Source organism: Rosa chinensis, chromosome 4, assembly GCF_002994745.2.
Source record: "Rosa chinensis cultivar Old Blush chromosome 4, RchiOBHm-V2, whole genome shotgun sequence".
NCBI classification, from domain to species: Eukaryota; Viridiplantae; Streptophyta; class Magnoliopsida; order Rosales; family Rosaceae; genus Rosa; species Rosa chinensis.
In genome coordinates, this window is record NC_037091.1 from 52,355,442 (window position 1) to 52,376,968 (window position 21,527).

The following is a 21,527-nucleotide window of genomic DNA, read 5'->3' on the forward strand; positions in this document are numbered from 1 at the left end:
GATGAACAAATCACATGAAATATTTTGGGAATTTACACAGCCGCAATCTCATTTAGACAACAGGGGATATTCAATTTTCTAAATGTACTCTCATTGTGATTTGTTCTTATGCATTCAGCAGTAATCACATCTTTCCTCTCATAGCGATTTGAGGAAGAATTGGTGGATCAAATCTTAGGTATGGCTTGGAGAAGATCATCAAATTGGTGGAATCTGACGTTGATTGGAGAGGTCAGGATTTGTTTTCTTGATTTTGGGAACAAATCGCATGAGCATTAGTTTATCTGGATGGGTATTTTGGGAATATTTGTTGGGTTTAATAAATATTTTAAATATTAATAAGTAGTTGGGTATACATAGAAATTTGCTAGGTACATTTAGAAAGATCCTTAGAATAAATCCCATAATTCCCAAAGCCTCAGTCCATTTTCAATCACAAAATTTTGTCTACTGAGCCCATATTCATTATGCAATACTTTATCAATAGTACCCTTCATGCAATACTTTATCAATAGTACCCTTCATGCTTGACCAAGTGAGGTCGTCATGATTTCGATCAATAGATTAGTCTTCCGTTGCCCTAAAAAAAAAAAATAGTACTTGGAAATATTATCACTCCATCACCTGCTTTTTCTTTATTTAACTTGCACAAAATTAAGTCTGTTGGAATTAAAGTTAACTTAGAATTATGGTGAGAATAATGGTGACTTCGTAGGTTGAGAGTTAGGAAGGTTTAAGGTTATTGTAACGGTCTAATACAAGTAGGCTAGTCTAATTGAGTAATATTACCGTATATTTTTCCACATGGATGAAAAGAGTTTGAATTAGCAATTGGTTGGTGCATACCTAACGATTCGACATGATGCAGTAGTAGTAAGAAGGTTTTCTTGAAATTTTGTCTAATGAGCCCATATTCATTATGAGAATAATGGTGAGAGTTGGTGACTTCATGGGTTGAGAGTTAGGAAGGTTTAAGTTTGCAAAGCCCACAATGGCCCAACGGGAAGACAGAGCCCAGAACCAACTTTGTTCTTTCTTGATCGAAGAAGAGTGAGGGTTGGGTTGCAAAGCTCCATCTTGAACCTCTGAGATGTTCTCTTGCATATTTCAACTGTGAAATAAAAATTCCTTTATCGGTTTGCAATACCTTTCTCGCATCAAAGTTTTGGGAGGCAGAGTTGATAGGATATTTTGCAAAGCCCACAATGTGGCCCAACGGGAAGACAAAGCCCAGAACCAACTTTGTTCTTTCTTGATCGAAGAAGAGTGAGAGTTGAGAAATCAACTGAGAAATCAAGGCCTCCCTGAATTTAGCTACCTTGTTTGAGTTGCTGCCTCTCAACCAACCTGTCATGCACGAGACCACACGCATTTGACCCTATAACAATCTCAGTCACCAGTTCATCCCCTCTCTTCTAGTGTCTCCAACAATATAAGTCATTCAATCAATTCACGAACAACAATCTCAACAATATCAGAGAGCTTGGGGTTGGAGAGAAATCTCATGTTGTTTAACATATCTACCTGCCTATTCCTAACCATACACTAGGCTTTATAGCTAAATCTCATGTTGTTGCTTCGACTAGTACCAGACAATTCTTAAAACGACGACCTGGTGATCCAAGGAGTATACATCCAAAACGACCTGCTGTTGAAAGGCTTGGTATAGGGTTTAGGCCGGTGCTTCTGAGTTAGAAAGTTTTATAACTTCCATTTCTTCCTCAGATTTTTCCGATGGGCTACTCTGTGCGTTACTCCTGGGGCTCTTTCAGCCCCTCGGTCTCTACCATCTGCCTCCAACGTCTCGGCCGCCAAGGAACCAAGATTGAATCCTGAGTCCACATGAAGCCCTTAGATCAAGAGATTGCATTTATTCGTTATGTAAAGCCACTATTGGCCTGTAAATCATTTGCAGCTTCTCAGCTTGGAACCGTTTCAAGGTTTGATTTCAAAACTTTGAAATCGCATTGTTGAAACCTGTTATAGCAGGTTACCATGCGATTACATGCGGCGGACGCACATATGCGGGTGCATATGCGCATCCATCCATTTTAGCCGTGTAAAATAGAGGGCCCAGATGTAGTAACAATTTTAAGGTACTTATACCTTACGTCATGGCAGAACTTTCCAATGTCAGGGTGTTATCTGTCTTGTACTGTGTTAGAAGATGACTCATGAATATGAAATCCTGTCATCAATGCTAGTATTTTAAGAGTGTTTCGTGCTCATCAAAAAATCAATGAATCATTTTTGTATATTCTGGCTGGTTCACTACCTCCAACCATATAGTAGGTTGCCCGACATTAGTTTTCACTGCATTAAATTGAGCAGCCAAAGAAGGGTATTTGGTTAATGACATTGGCATTTTCATAGCAGATGTAATTGTTCATGAATTTGTCAATGCCCTTTCTTAAGTAAGGCTTCTTACTCAAGTTTTTGGTGTATATAATTAATATCTTACCATGGTTTATGGGATGCGCTATTTAGTTATATCAGCATTTCTATTTTCTGATTATGCTTTTTCCTTCTGGATTGGTTATTTTGTGATTTTGATTAACCTCGGTGAATGGTGATTCTCACCAAGAGATGTTTCAAGGTCTCAAACACTTGTATATGGACAGTTTGTGTGAATGTTTTTCATTATTTCTATTCTATGGCTATAACTTAATATGTGATCAGTTTTACTGATATGTCTGCTAAGACATATCTATGACTTTTAGTAAATATATTTTTGATCTGTCACACCTTTGCTCTCCCCATATATTCGGTTCAACGCAGTTTCAGATCTGCATTACAGTTTTCGTTCACCAGAAACTCTTCCCGATAAGAGAGATCTTAGGAACGCAGGCTATATTTGGAGTGATGTTGAGCTCTAACAAGGGAGATGCGTGTATTAGTTGTATATAAAAGAAAGAACCTGAAACCTCAATTTAAATTCTGCACTTGTACCTTATGGTAATCAATCAAAACTGGGGAGAGGTGTCGGCAACAAATTTCCTTTTTTTTCTCGTATAACTGTAAAAAATATTTGGTATGTGTATAGATTAATAGTACTGTCATTCTCTGATTGACTTTATATCTGTTACAAATGTTCTTCTTTTTATCATGTTATTAAACCTTTTTTCTTCTCTTTTGGTGTTTGATTGTTGCTGGTTTTGGTACACTTGTTTCCTCAAATATATCCAAGTTGTGGTGTTGCTGATTCCAGTTGGATGGTTTTGAACAAGTTTGAAAGCTTTATGTCTGCCACCTCTATACATTGGAGAGAAATTGGACGATACATATAAAGTAATCGATCATCTTTTTACTGAGATAGGGTTGGACGATTTCTAAGATAAGCACCAGCTTCATAATTTTCAATTGTTATGAATTTGCTTCAAAAGGAGACAAAGTAAAGTTTGTCAAAATAGCATTAGAAATCCTTGATTGATGGATTAGATTTATAATCAAGTAAACCCAAATTCCCAAACTAACTTTGTAGCCATTTTGCTAAGTCCTGCAAAATTGGCACCGGATCGGTAGATTTGGGCTCATTGTGGCTGATCATGTCCCTCTCGAGGATTCTGATGCCTCCAATGGATTTCTAACTGGTTACAGTTTGGAGTTTGGAGCTGAATGTCTTTAAATAAAAATTGGCAAAGGACTTGTCGTTCAAAGATCAGGAATGCTGGATTATATAAAAGCATGTTGGAAGAATGATAAGTTCTTTGGAAAATTAGTTAATGACTGTTTAAGTAGTTTCAACTTGCATAGCTCATGTGTAGAATAAGAATATGCTTCAGGTCACCTGCTAGCTAGCAGGTTATGGATACCTTTTCCTTGAAATAAAGACAATCATTTAGAAGCAAAGCATATTGGTTCTATCCTTAAAAAGGTTTCAAGTTTGGAATAACACCTTTAATCTCCCCTTTATAAACGGAAAACAATTTTGATTCTACCACAACAAACCCATACTAATTCTTGTAAACTGTAATCAATTCTCAGCAACTTAAATTCGTTGGTCCAGCTTATTTTCATGACTAGTCTTAACTTCGATGACCAAGACGGTAAGAAGCTCTCTCTACCTGTGTTTGTGTTTGTGCTGCTCTCTCTATCTGTGTTTGTGCTTGTGCATGTGTTGAAAGCAGTAGCTAATGTTACTTGCAGGTGTTTTGAGATCGATTACGGATGCACCACCAACTCATTACACACTAAAAATAGAGTCACTTTCGGTGCTGAACAAAAATTCATTGGAGAAATATGAATCAGGGGAATTCGGAGCAGGAGGATACAAATGGTATAATTCTGTCTCTCTCTAGCAAAACACAAAGATCTAACACGGTAACACCTGTGTATATTCTCATAAACTTTTGCGTTTTTACAGGAAACTTGTTTTCTATCCAAATGGAAACAAGAGAAAGAATGTTAAAGACCACATTTCCCTCTACCTGGTAATGGCTGGAGCAAATACTTCCCAGATACATTGGGGTGTACATGCTGTTTTCAGACTGTTTTTGCTGGATCAGAATACCGGCAACTACTTAGTTTTTCAGGGTATGATGTCTTTCATTTCACTCTTATATATCCCAGCAGGGGATGTGCAAATCAGCAGTTCTCATTTTCTGATGGTCATGTGCATTGCTTAGAACAAAAGGAGAGGCACTTTCATGCAATGAAGCTTGATTGGGGTTTCGATCAGTTTCTCTCCGTCAAAGCTTTTAATGAAGCTTCCAATGGATTTCTCATGGATGATACTTGTGTGTTTGGGGCAGAGGTCTTTGTTTCTAAGGAAAGAAGCATGGGCAAAGGAGAGTGTCTATCTATGGTGAAGGACGCTGTTATGTACAAACATGTTTGGAAGATTGACAGCTTCTCAAAGATAAACACAGACTGCCATGACTCCAAAACTTTCAGTTCTGGAGACCAAAACTGGTATCACTACATAAGCTTTCTTATCAAAGATTATACACTTCATATTTGGGGGTAATTTTAAAATAATCGTAATCTACATTTTTTTGGTTTTGGCAGGAAGATACAACTCTATCCCAAGGGTAAAGGCATTGGAACGGGTAGTCATCTTTCCCTTTATTTGGCATTGGCTGATCCTACTTCTCTACCTCGTGATACTAAAATATATACAGAGTTTACCCTGCGCATCCTTGAACAGACGCATCAAAGGCATCAGCATGGTAAAGGTAAATATTTGTCCAATTTTTGTCAGACTGTATGCAGTCGAAACAGTTCATTCGTGTTTTATAGAGTTAGTAACTGAGAACTGTTCCTTTCTTATTTTCTTTTGCTTGCAGCTAGCTTCTGGTTTAGTGCTTCAGATCCAGAAAGGGGTTGGCAGAAATTCATTACACTAGGCTTTCTCAGTCAGACAACCATGGGGTTTCTGTTGAAGGATACATGCATTGTGGAGGCAGAGGTCACCGTCCATGGAATTTCTAATGCACTATAGTAAAAGTCAGCACCAACTGAATGAAGGTGTAATGTTTATAAAATTTGGTGTTAATAAGACAGAAATTCATTACACTAGGCTTTGTCAGTCAGACAACCATGGGGTTTCTGTGGAAGGATACATGCATTGTGGAGGCAGAGGTCACTGTCCATGGAATTTCTAATGTACTATAGAAAAAGTCAGCACCTACTGAATGAAGGTGTAATTTTCATAAAATTTGGTGTTAATAAGACAAAGAATGCCTAATCTCCATTACTATCAGTATCTTCATTACTTTCTTCACTGTCTGCTTTTTTCCTTCATGTGTAGCCTTATCATTTCTATATCTTCAATAGTCTAGTAGTAGTATGGAAATATTCCAAGCTCAAAAAGACACAGCACACGCAGGGAAAAGCACAAAGTGATCACAAGTTTTCTTGTGAAAGCCACCAATGTGATGGATGTATTAATTGAGTAATGGGAAAGATAATATGGCATTATTATTACAGGTTATGAGCTTTACAGAAAAGGGAAGAAATTAAAATATACAAGGAACATGAAATTACAGGGCCACACAGGCGTCTGTGTTCAGAACAAGTGAGAATGATAAATACTTACAGGTATGAACTATTAGATAATTAGAAATGATTAGCCAAAGGTTTTCTCACTGCTGTAACACATATACAGAAATCCATCATCTTCCTTGTAACTTTCGTAAATGGAATCCATACGACTTGCTGTGCAGGAAAAAGACTCTGTTAGCAAGTCCTCATCATGAGATTTTATCTATTAAAGTAGCCTTAACAAATGAAAAAAGCTCTTTACCTGTTTGAGGTAATGTGTTCTTCACAAATACAAAAAGCGCTTTTCCAGGAGTCAGTTGAAGCCGGCTGCTTAAAATATGGATAAACTGGCCAACAGACATATCTCTAGGAACCAGGTATCTAGAAGAAACAAGGAAACACGGCATAAAGTTAGAATGCAAAAAGAATTGACTGAAATTATGAAAAGGTTTCAATATGTGCAACTAACTTTTGGATCTTCACCAAACCGCAGATAAATGAAATTCATCCAAGCATACATCAGTTAATTTAAAGCACAGTAAAGCAAGCAAATGATCTTTAAAACAGGGAGCAAATAACATATGCAGAGTTCGCTAAAATTAGTTACATATGACGAAGAGGCTCATTAGATCAACTGCAATGGCGTCATATTCATAAACCAAGTACAGTAAAGAAATCAGGAAAGACCTGAAAGATGGAAACTTTATGGACCAATAAGGAAATAGATAAAGAAGTATGGATCCTAAAATTGCTATTAACACGTAATTAACGTTCTAAACATTTGACACTCAGATTTATTATGGCAACTAAGTTCGTCATAAACAGAAGAAACTTTGAAAACATAACTGTGACAACTAGAACATACTTTTTCTTTTCCATTTCAGGCAGGTCTGTCCTCGAATATCTTTCAATGATAACCTGCAGAAATACATTAAAGAAAACAAAAATCAGCTGTGGAAGTTTATGCGCACTCTGACGACAGTGCTTCCATTAGAGTTCCATTACTTCTAGTACGGCTTAGCCTTATGATTGTGTATGTGCAATAAAAATAAAAGAGCTCAATTATCAAACTCCTCCTTACTTTTGCCAGATCTCTAAAACGTAACGGAATGATAAAAGCATGTGTAATCACACACAACTCTCTAAGGTGCCAATGTTAATCACACGAATAATGTGATTCCTTGGTACGAAAGTTGAAAGTTGAAACTGCCTGATGAAAGTGAATTTCAAACAAACTGTAAGATCTTCTGCAAAGCTAGAGTTTCATCACTAATCAAGAGCAATGCCAGTCAAAATGTGTTGCACAAAGCAAAACCACAAATTTCCCATTTCAAAGTCAACAGCCATAAAAGGGTCTCCAGCCATAGAAACATTATCACGTCTTAAGTCTTAACCAATCAAACATTGAAATAAACTAAGCCTTAACACAGATGCTCATTAATCAAAAAATCACCAACAAGACCAAATCTTCATATTTCCATATTCCAAGTGCATTCCAGAAAACAAAATCCTCAAGTAAAGTAATAAACTTTGTACAAATTATACAGCTTTAATGCAAGGCATGAGATTTCAATCGGGGAAAAATCAAAACTTACCGGAACTCGATCTGGGTATTTTCCAATGATGTTCTTTGATTCTTCAAGACGCTCATCTAAATCAACAACCACCAAAAACAACATAAACCAATGAGCACCACATAAATTACAATATTTATTTTGTTTAATATGATTTCAATCATGGAAAAGAAAAACAGGGTCTGGGAACCAACCGAAAGAGAACTCCTGCTTGAAAGACTTGATCTTGCCCATAAAGTCGTTTGCTTTTTTCTTGAGAGAGAGGGAGAGAGAGTACAAGAAGAAAACCAATGAAAAGGGGAAAATGAGGGAATTATTGTTTACGTGTATTTAATGGGAGGGAAAAAGACGTGTCGCGGTGAAGAAAGCTACAAGTGTTACGTAGATTAGTCACAAACACACCTCACAAGTCGTTTTCTGTTGCTTTAAGCTTGTGCTTATCCACCGACACGTTTGATGAATTCTTACTACGGGCCTCGTCATTTGGGCTTTGACTCCTGACTTTCAGTGGGCTCCGGGGGCGGGTCGGGTCGGGTTTGCTAATAATGACAAAACAAGCACACACATACATATAGGGCAGGAAATCGTGCTCACGAGTCACGACAATTTTGGTGTGTCTTTCTTTATAGAAGAGAAATCATGAGTTAATAGTAGCATGTTACTAGTATCCTCTCAGCATATGCTTTGCTCTCAAAACATTATGTTTATACGATCTCAATTTATAAATTCAATCCATGTAATGATAAAGTCTATCTCATGCGCATTTTTTCATGATATTGCACATCCAACACTAAGAACATGCTTGAGACTATATTTCTGTAATTTGATAAAAACGTTTTTGAACAAGTGAGGACTTGAAAAGTAATTCTGATCAAAACCATTTTCAAATGCTTTTAAAATCACCCAACATATTTTCTACACTTTTTTGCCATTTTTTATAGTCATAATTTTTTTTTTTTATTAATTCAAAAGCACTTCTTTTCTTTTTCAAAATCAATCTTTGACATGCTCTATATTAATCTCTTTTAAACAAAATAAAAGAAATTAGACATAATACTTTCTTTAATTCTTTAAAATACCGCGACTTTTACTCCCCCATCTCTCGCTCTGCTACGGTTAGGGTTTTGAGTTTCTTGAGTTGTGCGGCGTCCCATTTTCATGGTTGTTGCTATTGCCTCCATGACGGCCAGACTTGTGACCAAATTGTCGCTCAAGGAAGGAGAAGAACCGTGGATTTGGGGAATCTTAGGGTTCCAGAGAAGGAGTTTTTGGGCCGCAATTTCTACTTGGTGGGTTGGGTCAACACTTGCAGGGCGGTGGTGCTAGACTCGTTCCAGAGTGCAGTGAGATCGATGTGGAGGTTGACGGGGACTGTGGAGGTCCAACTACGGGGTGATCGTTTCCTGTTTACGTTCACTCATAAACGGGATGTCGCTCAAGTGAAGAAGGGTGGCCCTTGGGATTTTCAGCGAGTCATGATCCTCTTGAACGATTACAATGGCTTCTCGGCGATCTCTGAGGTGAAGTTGGACTTTGTTTGGATCTGAGCTGTGCTACAGGGTATTCCACCGAGCATCCTGACGAAACCTACCCTCCGATTGGTGGGTGGGACAATTGGAGTGGTCTAGGAGGTGGACCACTTGGCGCTAAGATGGGGGGAAGCTCGCGTCTAGCTCGTGTTGTCCATCAATGAGCCCGTGCGCCTGGATCGTAGGGTTAGGGTTTCTTCAGTTGATGTCCTAGAGCTTCGATTCCAGTATGAGAGACTTCTAGGTCGCTATCGCTCATGTACCTTGCTGAATCATGGTGGCCAGTGTTGCCCTAGGAAGGAAGAATCGGAGACAGATCTCGCGGTGGAGGTGGGGTCACAGCAGGCGGCGGGGCCTATCATTCCAACCCTAGTATTTAAGGCAAATGTTCAGCCTTCTATCTCTTCTTCTATGCTCTTTGCTTTTCAGGGTTCCCAATTTGCTGAAGAAGAAATCGGTGCAGACTCGATCGCTTTCGGAGCTAGCGACGTCACCAGGGACTGAGGGGACCTCTGCTCAAGCTCTTGTGGTGGGGTGTGTCGTCCACGTGAAGAGGATAACCCTGAAGATGGCAAGGGAACCAAAAACAGCTTGGCTCTCATTCTAGTTAATTTGCAGTCGAAAAATCTTGGCTTGGATTTCTCTTATGAAGGACTGGTAGATGTGAAGGTGACCTCGGCTCCTAAGGTCTACAAGAAGAAGGGCAGGCCTCGTGGTAGGAGAAACAACCCTAAAAGCTCACCGGCAACGTCTGTCTGTGGAGGAACTGAATCCATGGTGTCGGGTTCTACAGAGGGAGGGCTTGAAGGATTGCATGGGATGCATGATGGGCTGACAGGTTTGGAGCCCGCTTCCTAGACCGGGTAGGAGATGTCTCTCTACGTCACCGAGGGTATGATGGGTCTTGATTGATTATGGCGACGTACACCAGGAGGGTCTTAGACGTCAAAATGATCAAGGAGCTGTCTCACTTTAGGAGGCGTAGGGTTTCACATTTTATTTTATTGCTTTTTGCTTTGTAGTTTTCATTGTTTTGGACTTTAGTTTTTTTTTTTAATTTCCTTTCGGTTTTGGCACTCTAATGAGCTTGTATTGTAATATGAGGGGTGTTTGTACCCTTCATGCTTGACCGAGTGAGGTCGTTTGATTTATATCAATGGATCAGTTTTCCGTTGTTCTAAAAAAAAAAAAATGAAATTAGTAACCGTCCATTTTAATAAATGAGTTTTATATTTTATTTACGACACTATTTTCATACCTATCATTACGCATCAACCAAAAGACCAAAGTGCTAGTTATGCACAATGGAAGCACCGTGGTATCCATTTCTCAAAGCGACGGGTCCGCAACTCGCATGACCCGCAGACCCGGCATCGACAAGTCATTTTACTACCCCTATTTTGAAGGAAGCATTTCGTACCTTAGATGATTCTCTAGCAAGGGCTTCAACTTGTCTATGTAACAACATTAACATGATTAACAACTCAAACAATGACAAGAAATGTCCCCTGTATCTATCATGTAAATGAATTATTGAAACGTCTAGTTGTGTAGTCGGTGTGACGGAAATTTTACAATGATGTTATGCTCTTATATTTAATGAAGCTCGATTGATGCATAAGATCTATTCAAGTAATAAGCCAAAACACAATTAATTGATAGACAATACAATATGGTGCAGCATCACCATGTCCGATCTACATTGAACAAGTTCACTTGTCAGCACCAAACCCGTCGAAGTGACTTTCACGTTAGAGCTTTTATTGAGAAGCAATTTCATTTCTCCATTTAATTAAGCATGTTCCATTTAATATCTAGTTAACATTATTGCTTCAGAATACAGTAATAGTTTATGCCGGAGAGGTCATGAGCACTTGTGGTCCTCGTCGGAGAAATTTAAGTGCGAATGTCGATCAAGGGATCAACTATAATTGGAGAGAGGCCGATGAGTCAACCGATGAAGGATGAGCATAGCTTCACGACAGATATGGCAAATGAAGAACAAGCACATCATGAAAAGAGTCTTAAGTCAAACTTTCTTAAACAGCTTCAAATTTGGGTAGTTTGTATTTGGTTTTCACTGAATTTTCTTTTTTGGTAAGCTGCTTTTGACTGATCTTAATTGGTAGGTTGCTGATAGTGGTACCATATAGATTGGAGAAGACGATGTAAGACCAACTCACCAACCCATTCATATCCTATGATTTAGTGATAGACCAACTGAAAATATTCCTCCATAATTCTTACCAAACTATTCATAAAGTCAGATTAAGGTTGCATATATATATATATATATATATATATATATATATATATATATATGCAGATTCTATCCAGAGCGGAGCTCCGCTTTGAAATTAACGTGTGAAGTTCGCGTTTTGGGTCACTTTTCGGTCGTACATCCACATCTCGACCATTCAGTTTTTAGGTACTAGTGTGTAGATCATCTCTGCAAATTTTCAGCCAAATTGATGATCGTTAAGGTATCTAACTCGCTTAAACCAATGGACGGACTGAATCTGTCAACCTGAACCGTACTAGCTTTAAGGCAATTATCAATGCCTTAACGATCATCATTTTGGCTGAAAATTTGCAGAGACGATCTATACACTAGTACCTAAAAACTGAACGGTCGAGATGTGGATATGCAACCGAAAAGTGACCCAAAACTCGAACTTCGCACGTTAATTTTCAAAGCGGAGCTCCGCTCTGGATTGGATCTGTGTATATATATATATATATATATATATATATATATATATATATATGCGTGTACGTACATATGAAGGGTTTTCACCTTTTGAATGATTTGGGAGCAGAACGACTTGGTGTCCAGGTAATCAGTTAATGATGCACTGATAACTTGTATACCATGGGTTTCTCTCAATCTTCTCGTAAAGTGATAACTAGGAAACATCTCATACTCAATTCTTTAGATGTTGATGACGATGAGATTACCTGCACCAAGTGAAGTTTGACATACACAACGATTGTATTAAATAAAAAATAAAAATTCCAAAATAAAATTTAAAAAAAACCCAATTCTTGTGAAGAGGATTGATATTGTTAATTCTTGTTAAGCCAAATGATATTTTTAGCCATCTTATTTTATTCGATCTTCGATCACAACCGAATCAATCTTATCATTATCAAAGTTAAAGTTTATGTTCGTGTGGATTATTCAGTGTTCTGATTGTGGAAATCAACATGCTCAATTAGAAACCTTCCTCGCAACACACCGTGTTTGTTTGCCTGAATAGGAATGAAGTAGGATAATAATTGGATTGGATTAGAATAAGATTGGATTTGTTTTAATGTTTTCAGTTTGGTATAAGTGGATTAGAGCTGGAATTGATAAGAACAAGAATCAGATCCGTCGTCAAACCTCCGTTGTCAACACTCACACGCAAACTCACCTCCTCTTCTCTACCTATACCTGAGTCCATGGCCTCCATAGCCAATCCCTTCCCCATCTCACTCTCCCAGCTCCAAGCCCATCGCCAAAGCTTCACTCTTCAAGCCCAACAACTGAGTGGAGCTCTCTCTTCAAAGTCAGATCCACAGCGTCGCAGCTCTTCGGTCGAAGATAATGGCCAATTCAGAGGATCAACTGCCGAGTAAAACAGGTCTGGCAGTTTCGGCAACGCAGAAGCAGACGATCAACCCTGACTTGTCAATCAACCCGATTAGGATGCTATGTTTTTGTGTTCGCGGCGGAGACGCAGACACAAACGCAAAGGATGATTAATTGTTTGAAGAAGGTGGTGGTCAATTGGTCAAGATCCATTCTTGTAGTTGGTCGTAATCCTGTACTGTTGTGCATATCCCACCTCTCTAACATGAATTGATATCCTACTCTGACAAGATTTAAATTTCCAATCCAAGGCTAATTTGACCAACCAAACACCAGCTTAGATGGTATTTTGTCCTATCCAGCTACTAATCCGGGCAAACAAACGCGGCCTAATAGTGTTAGTTAAAGGGATATGTGATATATGTGCTTCGAAAACAAAATTAAAGAAGTATCGATGGGTCAAAGTAAAGCATGGTTTTTAGTTCTTTTATCTTTTTTTCATGTGAAATGCTGCCCCTAATTAATCAAAGCATGCCAAACAGGCAAACACGGTACTAAAAACCAAATTGAGTAAAAATTCTAATTTAAAATGATAAAAAAAAAAAACTCAAATCATGGAAAAAAAACACACACAAACTAACATAACAACAAAATCATTCACTTCAAATAGCTACCCCTCTTTTTACATCTGATTTGTTTGTTTTTTAGCAATCCTCCTTTTACATCTGATGGGTGGGTGGACATGTGAAGTATTAAATAATTAAACCTACTACTGCTCCAATTTGATGCTAATTAAACTAAACCACCAAAATTCAATGTGACAAGTTAATGGATAAGCTAGCAGATGTCCTCAATGCGAGAGCTGGTCTACGAGCAGCTTCTATTTATGGCATCAAAGAATTTGCAAGTAGAAGGAGACTCAAAACTAGTGATTAACAGCATTAATGGGATAATCCAACCTCTCTGGAGAGTTCGAGTCATCATTAAAGATATCATCAAAATCCCAATATCCTTTGAAGTTATTACCTTCAAACACATCTAGCAGGAAGCAAACTTTCTTGCTGACTCTATCTCACCTTGGTCATTTAATTCCTGTTGCAAGTTGGAATGGCTCCTTGCCGGCTTCCTCAACTCATGCTTTTCATTTTGATTTTTCAGAAGGGAAAACATCACAAACCATGCATCAATTTTAGGCATTTCTACACTTTAGTGTACCAACTTTCATAACTATCATAATGGTGTATCAAGTTTGCTCTAATTTTTCATTTTGGTGTAAGCAGTTAAATTTTCCATTATCTTTACAAAAAAAAAAAACTGACAAAGCATAATGGAATTTTTTTTTTTTTGGTAAAGATAACCGAAAATTTAACGACGTACACAAAAATGAAAGAATGGAGCAAACTTGATACACCATTCTGATAGTTTCCAAAGTTCATACACCAAAGTGTAGAATCATCTATATTTCATACACCATATGTGAAGATATCCCTTTTCAGAATTCGGTTGTTTTAGGAGAGCTATTTTGTAGCTGTTGTTGTTTTTCTTTTATCGAGAAAAAAAGTTAATGGATAAATTATGTAACTACCAAACTTCACTGGTTTATTATTTTGTGTAGCAGAACTTTTCGTCATTGGAAAGCAATTGTCTGAAACGATATTATCATTGGGCAACTTACATTTCCTTTAAAATATTATCTTTGTACTATGTATCAAAAGTGCAAATCTATGCACAAGGTCATGAAAAAAGAGTAAGGTAGTTTTAACATTGTTGCTAATCAAAAGGTAGAAAATATTGACTATAAATAAGGCATATAAATGTGAAATAAATATGTCTAATACAATTCTAGGACAAACTTTGACTAACACCATAATCATTTTTATATAAAAGGTATGCAAAAACTTCTTACCAAGTCTATAATAAAGGTAGTTGCTGTCACATTAGTAAGACATAAAATGAACCAATTAAGAAGGGAGAAGCCACACATTTGGAGAGAAAAAGAAAGTAACAAAGAAATGAGCAGTATGTCTTGAAAAAAAAAGAAAACTATGGAAGGAGAGGAAGAAAGGTAATTTAGTAGGAAAAAGAAGGAAAACAAAATAAGTAGGAGAAAGAAGGAAATAGAAATAAGATTGTTGGGTGCTTGAACTAATATATAAGGAGCTCATAAAAGTTTAATGCACTAATTATTAACTTTAATTAAAAAAACAGTAATATTAGGAAACCTTGTTTAGAAAATAAATTGAATTTGTTATTTCTTGAAATCTTGGTTGATCTTCATTAATTATGTCAATTAGAATGACAATCTATTGAATTTTTTACAAAAGAGTATAATAAGAATGCAAGAATATACAAATAATTGGACAAAATTAAAAAAGAAAGAAATCATATCCGACAGGAGAGTCATAGAACCGCATTTAACAAAAATTTCATGTGGATTGCATCTAACATGGAGGATGAATTTTGAACTTAAAATGAATTTTGTCTTTAACAGATATCATATCAAAGCTAGGGCATACGTTACTGTAGATTACTCTGTATTTGATTGCAGAAATTAACCTGCTCAATCAAAGACATTCTCGCATGTCGACCAACACTGTTAATTAGCACATATGCGATCGATGATTTGGAAGACCAAACGAAGTGTCAATGAAAAACGTGGTTTTAATTAGCTTCACCTTTCTTCGTGTGATATACCACACTTTATTAATCATTGCATACCGAACACGCTACCATGAGCCAAACTGGGTACTATGCAACCAAACTCTTAAACATACAGAGTTAATCACTCCGTTAATGAGAGTCCAAGTGGGGGTGATTAGTCAACGTCGTGTCTGCCCAGAAAAAGTAACACAGCCTGGGGTAGGTGGGTTGTTTACAGTTAATTATTTATTACCAAAAGCGCGGTAAACGCGTCCTCCCCAGATCTCAGATCGCCACCTCTCCCTCTCTCTCACCCACCGACTCAACCCCCCCACCGACGGCCGAGATTTACCCCCACCCAAGCCCCTTGATTTCACTGCCACGTGATCATGAATCTTCCCCAACTTTTGATACTTGGGGGTGACCAGCAGCGTGAAATCTCATCCTCGTTTCCCTATAAATTCCGACCTCAAACACCATACTTCCTCGAACCGCTTGAGCAGGAGAACAGACCAACTCTTCAAAGGTCCATTCTTTTTCTCCGCTCAAGCTAGACCCAACTCTCTCTCTCCCTCCCTCTATCTCTCAGGTGCGCTTCCGCTCCTTTTGAAGTTCTTAGTTTCCGGGTTCATTTCGATTTTGCTTGGATCGACTTTATTGAACTTATGTTGACACTATGACTTTGTGATGAAAACTCTTTAAAATTGGAAAATTGGATCTGGGTTTTGTTACTGACGATAGATCTGAAATTGGGTGTTTGAAAATTTTGATAAAGTTTGAATCTTTAGACTATGAATCTCTGTCACTCAGATCTGATAGATGCACACCGCACACCACACACAATCTGTTTGTTGATATGACCAAACTATGTGTTCGAATTGCTTATGAGATTTGTGATATCTTGCTGCAGATTGTAAGAAATGGCTCTTGAGACCTTCTTGTTCACCTCTGAGTCCGTCAATGAGGGTCACCCAGACAAGCTCTGCGACCAGATCTCCGACGCCGTTCTCGACGCCTGCCTAGCTCAGGACGCCGACAGCAAGGTGGCTTGCGAGACCTGCACCAAGACCAACATGGTCATGGTGTTCGGTGAGATCACCACCAAGGCTAATGTGGACTACGAGAAGATCGTCCGTGACACTTGCCGCAACATTGGGTTCGTGTCGGCCGACGTGGGTCTTGATGCCGATAACTGCAAGGTGCTCGTCAACATTGAGCAGCAGAGCCCTGATATTGCCCAAGGTGTCCATGGCCATTTGACCAAGAGGCCCGAGGAGATTGGAGCTGGTGACCAAGGTCACATGTTTGGCTATGCCACTGATGAGACCCCAGAGTTGATGCCTCTCAGCCATGTGCTCGCAACCAAGCTCGGTGCTAAGCTCACCGAAGTTCGCAAGAATGGTACTTGCGCATGGTTGAGGCCTGATGGCAAGACCCAAGTCACCGTTGAGTACTTCAATGAGAACGGTGCTATGGTTCCAATCCGTGTCCACACTGTCCTAATTTCGACCCAGCATGATGAAACCGTGACCAACGATGAGATTGCTGCTGATCTGAAGGAGCATGTGATCAAGCCTGTGATCCCAGAGAAGTACCTGGATGAGAAGACCATCTTCCACTTGAACCCATCTGGCCGATTCGTCATTGGAGGACCTCATGGTGATGCTGGTCTCACCGGCCGCAAGATCATCATCGACACCTACGGAGGCTGGGGTGCTCACGGAGGTGGTGCCTTCTCCGGCAAGGACCCAACCAAGGTTGACAGGAGTGGAGCCTACATTGTGAGGCAGGCAGCCAAGTCCATTGTTGCCAGTGGACTTGCAAGGAGGTGCATTGTGCAAGTTTCTTATGCCATTGGTGTGGCTGAGCCACTGTCCGTGTTTGTTGACTCTTACGGCACCGGAAAGATTCCCGACAAGGAGATCCTCAAGATTGTGAAGGAGAACTTTGATTTCAGGCCTGGTATGATTGCCATCAATCTTGATCTCAAGAGGGGCAATGGAAGATTTTTGAAGACCGCTGCTTATGGGCATTTTGGAAGGGATGATGCTGACTTCACCTGGGAGGTGGTGAAGCCACTCAAGTGGGATAAGGTTCAAGCTTGAATCCAACATTGAATTAATTTGAAGCATGTGCCGCTGATGCTCTCTATACTGGCATTTTGCCATTCTATTTTTTCTTATTGATTTTTACTTTTATTTTTGTGTTCTTTCAAGAATGTGTTGGTAGCTTACTATGTATTCACAGAGGCTGTAATTGTATGCTATTGCTACTCCCAAAGTTTAATAAAGAAAAATTGATAAGAGTGGTTTTGCTGTGGAGTAGCAACAATGTTAAATTGTTGTTACACATGGCGAGTGGCATTTTTCTAACAGTGTTTCTGCCTCATCTCTGATGGTATTTTTGGGTTTCATCAGTCTTGCCATTACTGTTAATTTTGTGATAGGCACTATATTTTGAGACTTTTTGGCTGTAAAGAGCAAAGAGAGAAAAGTTAGAAAGAGTTGTTGACAGGCTGGTGATCAACCTTGAAGACTACTGGTTTATTTGATCTACAAGAAGCTTGTTTTCCCACTTAAGTAGTGTCACTGAATGGCTTTATGTATCAAAAAAGTGGTGGGGAGGCTCTTCTATTGCTCTTGTAAAACCAGATTTGAGGGAGAAGCAGTTCATTGATCATCAGTGTGACTGTCCACTTGGCTTTTCCATAGAGCAGATGCACTGAAATATAGGCTTGTACTGCCACATCCCACCCGTACAGGTCACATGTGTCATTGTCGTGCTCAAATATAGGACGGTAACTTGTGCTTGTTGATATTAAGGGGTGCAATCATGTCCCACATTGAATAAAGATGAATGAATGTGATACTAAGAGAATCACATATGACAGTTGTAATACACAAGAGAATCACAAAATGGTGAAAATTCTTATTTCAAAGTACAGCATTTTTTGTGTATTCTATTACTTTAACTTTGGCTCTGATTAAATCTCCTCAGAAAAAAAAAAAAAAAAAAAAAAAAGGCTCTCTTTTCCATAATTCTTGGATTTAGATCAAGTCCCTTTTCTGTCCCATGATAGTTGGCAAGGAGCAAAGATGTGCATCTACATCTACATCTACATCTACATATGCACATAATAATTCATCAGTGATGGACCCATACAGGGATAAAGTATCAAAGCCAAATTTTTTATTTCCATCCACTACTAAATAGGAAGAGTCACCCATTACATCAAAGTATCTTGTAGATCTCAGGGCAATAAACTATATATTTAGCTGGGAAAGCACAAAGTACTTGCTAGCTAGCTCCTCTAGTAGCATCTATACTGCACCCCATCTCCCCATCTCAGATCAGAACAGATCAGATCAGATCCTTATTCACTTATATGCTAATAGCATGTTCTCTATTCTGGAGGGTAGGTGCAGTTTCCTACAGCTGCAAACAAAGACAAAAAGTTGCATCAGAAAAACTCTTCCAAGTTATAGAAGCTTTGGTTTTAAGCTAATTAATCTGTAACATTCTAGAAAGAGCACTCATTCTATTTAAGTTTGACTACTCACTAGGATTTTCATAAACAATCATTCCACTGCCATTGAAATGGCAAGCATTGGTCGTCTGTCCTTCTGGTTGGAAATAGAGGTCGATGACCATCGATGCAGATGATACCTTGTTAGAAGGGTTGTAACAGGAACCTCCCGGTCGGATTGCGGAGCAGTCAATCTTGTGGTACCTTTGACTTTCGCAGACATACTGGATATTCATTTCAAGCTGAGCATCAGGAGTAGAAGGCTTAGCAATGCACCACTTTCTGTCGTTTGCCTCCTGCCAACAAAAAGAGCAAAATTAATCATTCGTTATCATTGATCAAAACTTATGTGACGACTGTCTTTTTAACTTGAAAGGCAATGAATTGAAAAAATGTGAAGTACTGTCAAAACTGACTATATTTATCCGCTCCTTTTCACTTTTGACTTCCCTGGCCTCTGCAAAAGGTTCCCATAAAAAATACTTGGTGCGTGGTTAAAGCCTTAAAGGAATGTGACTTCATGATGCAGATAACAAAAGTTACAGCGCAGCAGTATAGAAAAAACAAACAGAAGAATAATGCTCAGGTATTTACTTGTTTTTCTAATGCAAATAAAATACCAAATTGTATGATAAGAGTATATTACAAGTGAAAATGTATAGCAACCCACCAGTGCTTGTATTGAAACATAAGAAAAGAGCAATAGTTAGAACAGAGAACACAAATGACAATTTCAGCATCGCAGACATTGCTGTAAATCCAAATGACAGAGTAATTCAAAGAACACAAAGAGGGAGAGAATGATAGAGAAGGACTTTTTGAGAATCGATATGAAATCTGAATTGCATTGCTAATCTCCTCTGCTACTTATATAGGGATTGAGGGTTCGTAATGTCTACTATGCAACCTAGCTTTTAGTCCTCTATGATGATACTATTGATAGTGATGGACAAGTTTGACGAATTAATGATGTGATGAAAACAGCTTTTGCGCTTAGTTTCCAAGCTGAGATTTTCACTTGGACAAGGCGTCGGGATTCAATTATATTTGGCAATTAGCGAGTACTAAAAAGGCTTCCAACTTTTAGAATTCATGGTTTCTTGATTAAAACGGCTTGTTTAGACTTGAATAGAGAGATCGGGTTCGTTGTCGGGTGGTGGTCCTATTCTCACAGGCGATGTTGGAGGCTGATGCATCACTGGGTCTGCCTGAGGTCGCTGAGTCCAGCGCGGTCAGAGTCGGCGGTTCTTGGTTTGCTCTGGTCTGGGTCGGTGCCGTGTTCATGCTCAGATCCGATCTGGATCTGGTGGTTTTCGGGGTTGATGGAAGGCGCCGGAGGTGGAACGACCTGATTGGGAGAGTGTGGGTGGCGGAGCTACCTTATTGGGGCTGTCTGATGGGTGGAGCGCTGGAGGAGGCGACCGAATGCGGGTGGTGGTGCGACGGGGGTAGTGGGCAGTCGAAGGGTGGTCTGCGTGAATTGGGCCGGGCCTTACATGGATGTGATCTCTTTGATAGTGCTTGGGTCTGGGCTCTCCTATTGGGCCATGCCTGGGCTTTGATTTTATTTCTAAATGTTATTGTTTTATGTTATTTAGTTTGGTTGCGCATTTTGCGAGTAAGTACCTACAATTTTTGTGTAGAACTAGTCGAGTTTTGTGCCTGTGTATGCACTCAAAGTACATTGTCTGCTCTGGGTAGGAGACGATTTCCTTGCTTCGTCAAGTGGTCGCTACCGCCTAATGGCAGGATGAGACTAAGTGTTGCAGGATCTATTCTCCAGCGGCAACATAGGAGGAAAGCTGTGCTAAAGCTGGTAATTATGCTATTTTGTAATCGGGTTACATATCGAGTTATCTTTCCACTGTGTCACTGCTATGTTAAAGCAAATAGAGTAGCTAATTGTGCACTCTTTACTAGATGGTGCTTGTTAGAATACAAGTCTCCTGTAGAGATTTCTGATATTATTTAGGAAAATACTCTAGATGCTTATTGTAATCAGGAGTTTAGGCTCAATGTCCCTCCCATGTATTCGACAGTTTCATTAATTAAGGTTTGAGGCAGCCGCACCAGCCCTTTATTCAAAAAAAAAAAAAAAGAGTTTGTGCTTCTTTCAAAATCTTACTTGCTATTTGTTAAGGAATGAAACGCTCGAATTAAGGGAGTAGTTTCATTGTAATCCTAGTCAAAATGAAAAGAATAGCTTTTTTTTTTTTTTCTTCTGATTATTCTTAGGAATCTTAGCGGTAATCTCTTACAATGCTTTCATAACAGCGCAGGAGACCCATTCAAGGAATGAAACGTGATTTGAATGTGACATGGAAATGACAAAGCTCTACTTGAATTTCTCCATCTCTTCTTCCATGTCACTTCAAGTTACCTGGCCGGGCACTATGGTGTTATATGCGGCGCATGTGTTGAACAATTAATTCCTTGACCACATTTACAATTCTTAATGACATTGTCTTTTTTTTTTTTTTTTTTGAAAGGATATTGATTTCATTAGATTCAATAGTCATAAGCAAAGGCTAGAGTCTAACATGCATTTGAATAGGAAACTGACAAGAATCCCAAACTCTGTCAAGCATATGCAAACCCATTACATATATGTTTTGAGCTCACTATAGTAGCGAGCTTATAGTACAAAGAACAACTCCGTGTCTTTTAGGGCAAAATCATCTTCTAGCCTCCCATTAGCCAAT

General features: G+C 38.9%; 4 protein-coding genes across 4 annotated transcripts; 2 read left to right on the forward strand and 2 right to left on the reverse strand.

Moving 5' to 3' along the window:
* The first annotated feature begins 3,897 nt into the window (after positions 1 to 3,897).
* On the forward strand, positions 3,898 to 5,677 carry LOC112198115 (probable inactive serine/threonine-protein kinase fnkC). The gene is made up of 6 exons (XM_024339169.2): positions 3,898 to 4,046; positions 4,147 to 4,276; positions 4,364 to 4,533; positions 4,626 to 4,911; positions 5,008 to 5,174; positions 5,286 to 5,677. Exons 1-6 carry the CDS (start codon positions 4,016 to 4,018, stop codon positions 5,438 to 5,440), a joined length of 939 nt encoding a protein of 312 aa, XP_024194937.1. The 5' UTR covers positions 3,898 to 4,015; the 3' UTR covers positions 5,441 to 5,677.
* Positions 5,678 to 5,851: 174 nt separating this feature from the next.
* Positions 5,852 to 7,884, reverse strand: LOC112198117 (autophagy-related protein 8i). Its single transcript, XM_024339170.2, has 5 exons — positions 7,751 to 7,884; positions 7,578 to 7,633; positions 6,848 to 6,900; positions 6,245 to 6,363; positions 5,852 to 6,156 (listed from the first exon to the last, which is right to left on the reverse strand). The coding sequence occupies exons 1-5, from the start codon at positions 7,788 to 7,790 to the stop codon at positions 6,068 to 6,070; spliced, it is 357 nt and encodes a 118-aa protein (XP_024194938.1). The 5' UTR covers positions 7,791 to 7,884; the 3' UTR covers positions 5,852 to 6,067.
* A 7,845-nt stretch (positions 7,885 to 15,729) lies between these two features.
* On the forward strand, positions 15,730 to 17,687 carry LOC112197040 (S-adenosylmethionine synthase 5). The gene is made up of 2 exons (XM_024337566.2): positions 15,730 to 15,888; positions 16,210 to 17,687. The coding sequence occupies exon 2, from the start codon at positions 16,220 to 16,222 to the stop codon at positions 17,402 to 17,404; it is 1,185 nt and encodes a 394-aa protein (XP_024193334.1). The 5' UTR covers positions 15,730 to 15,888; positions 16,210 to 16,219; the 3' UTR covers positions 17,405 to 17,687.
* Positions 17,688 to 18,851: 1,164 nt separating this feature from the next.
* Positions 18,852 to 19,574, reverse strand: LOC112195915 (major pollen allergen Ole e 10). The gene is made up of 2 exons (XM_040518793.1): positions 19,539 to 19,574; positions 18,852 to 19,121 (listed from the first exon to the last, which is right to left on the reverse strand). The coding sequence occupies exons 1-2, from the start codon at positions 19,572 to 19,574 to the stop codon at positions 18,852 to 18,854; spliced, it is 306 nt and encodes a 101-aa protein (XP_040374727.1).
* Between the last annotated feature and the right edge of the window lie 1,953 nt (positions 19,575 to 21,527).

Coding starts and splice junctions, on each gene's coding strand:
- LOC112198115 (XM_024339169.2), top strand. CDS start 4,016: ATGACTAGTCTTAACTTCGATGACCAAGACG. Junction 4,047..4,146: donor TAACTTCGATGACCAAGACG/GTAAGAAGCTCT, acceptor TGTTACTTGCAG/GTGTTTTGAGATCGATTACG. Junction 4,534..4,625: donor CAACTACTTAGTTTTTCAGG/GTATGATGTCTT, acceptor TGCATTGCTTAG/AACAAAAGGAGAGGCACTTT.
- LOC112198117 (XM_024339170.2), bottom strand. CDS start 7,790: ATGGGCAAGATCAAGTCTTTCAAGCAGGAGTTCTCTTTCG. Junction 6,901..7,577: donor AATACCCAGATCGAGTTCCG/GTAAGTTTTGAT, acceptor GTATTTCTGCAG/GTTATCATTGAAAGATATTC. Junction 6,364..6,847: donor CCTGAAATGGAAAAGAAAAA/GTATGTTCTAGT, acceptor TGTTTCTTCTAG/ATACCTGGTTCCTAGAGATA.
- LOC112197040 (XM_024337566.2), top strand. CDS start 16,220: ATGGCTCTTGAGACCTTCTTGTTCACCTCTGAGTCCGTCAATGAGGGT.
- LOC112195915 (XM_040518793.1), bottom strand. CDS start 19,574: ATGTCTGCGATGCTGAAATTGTCATTTGTGTTCTCT. Junction 19,122..19,538: donor AATTGTCATTTGTGTTCTCT/GTTCTAACTATT, acceptor TTTTGTTGGCAG/GAGGCAAACGACAGAAAGTG.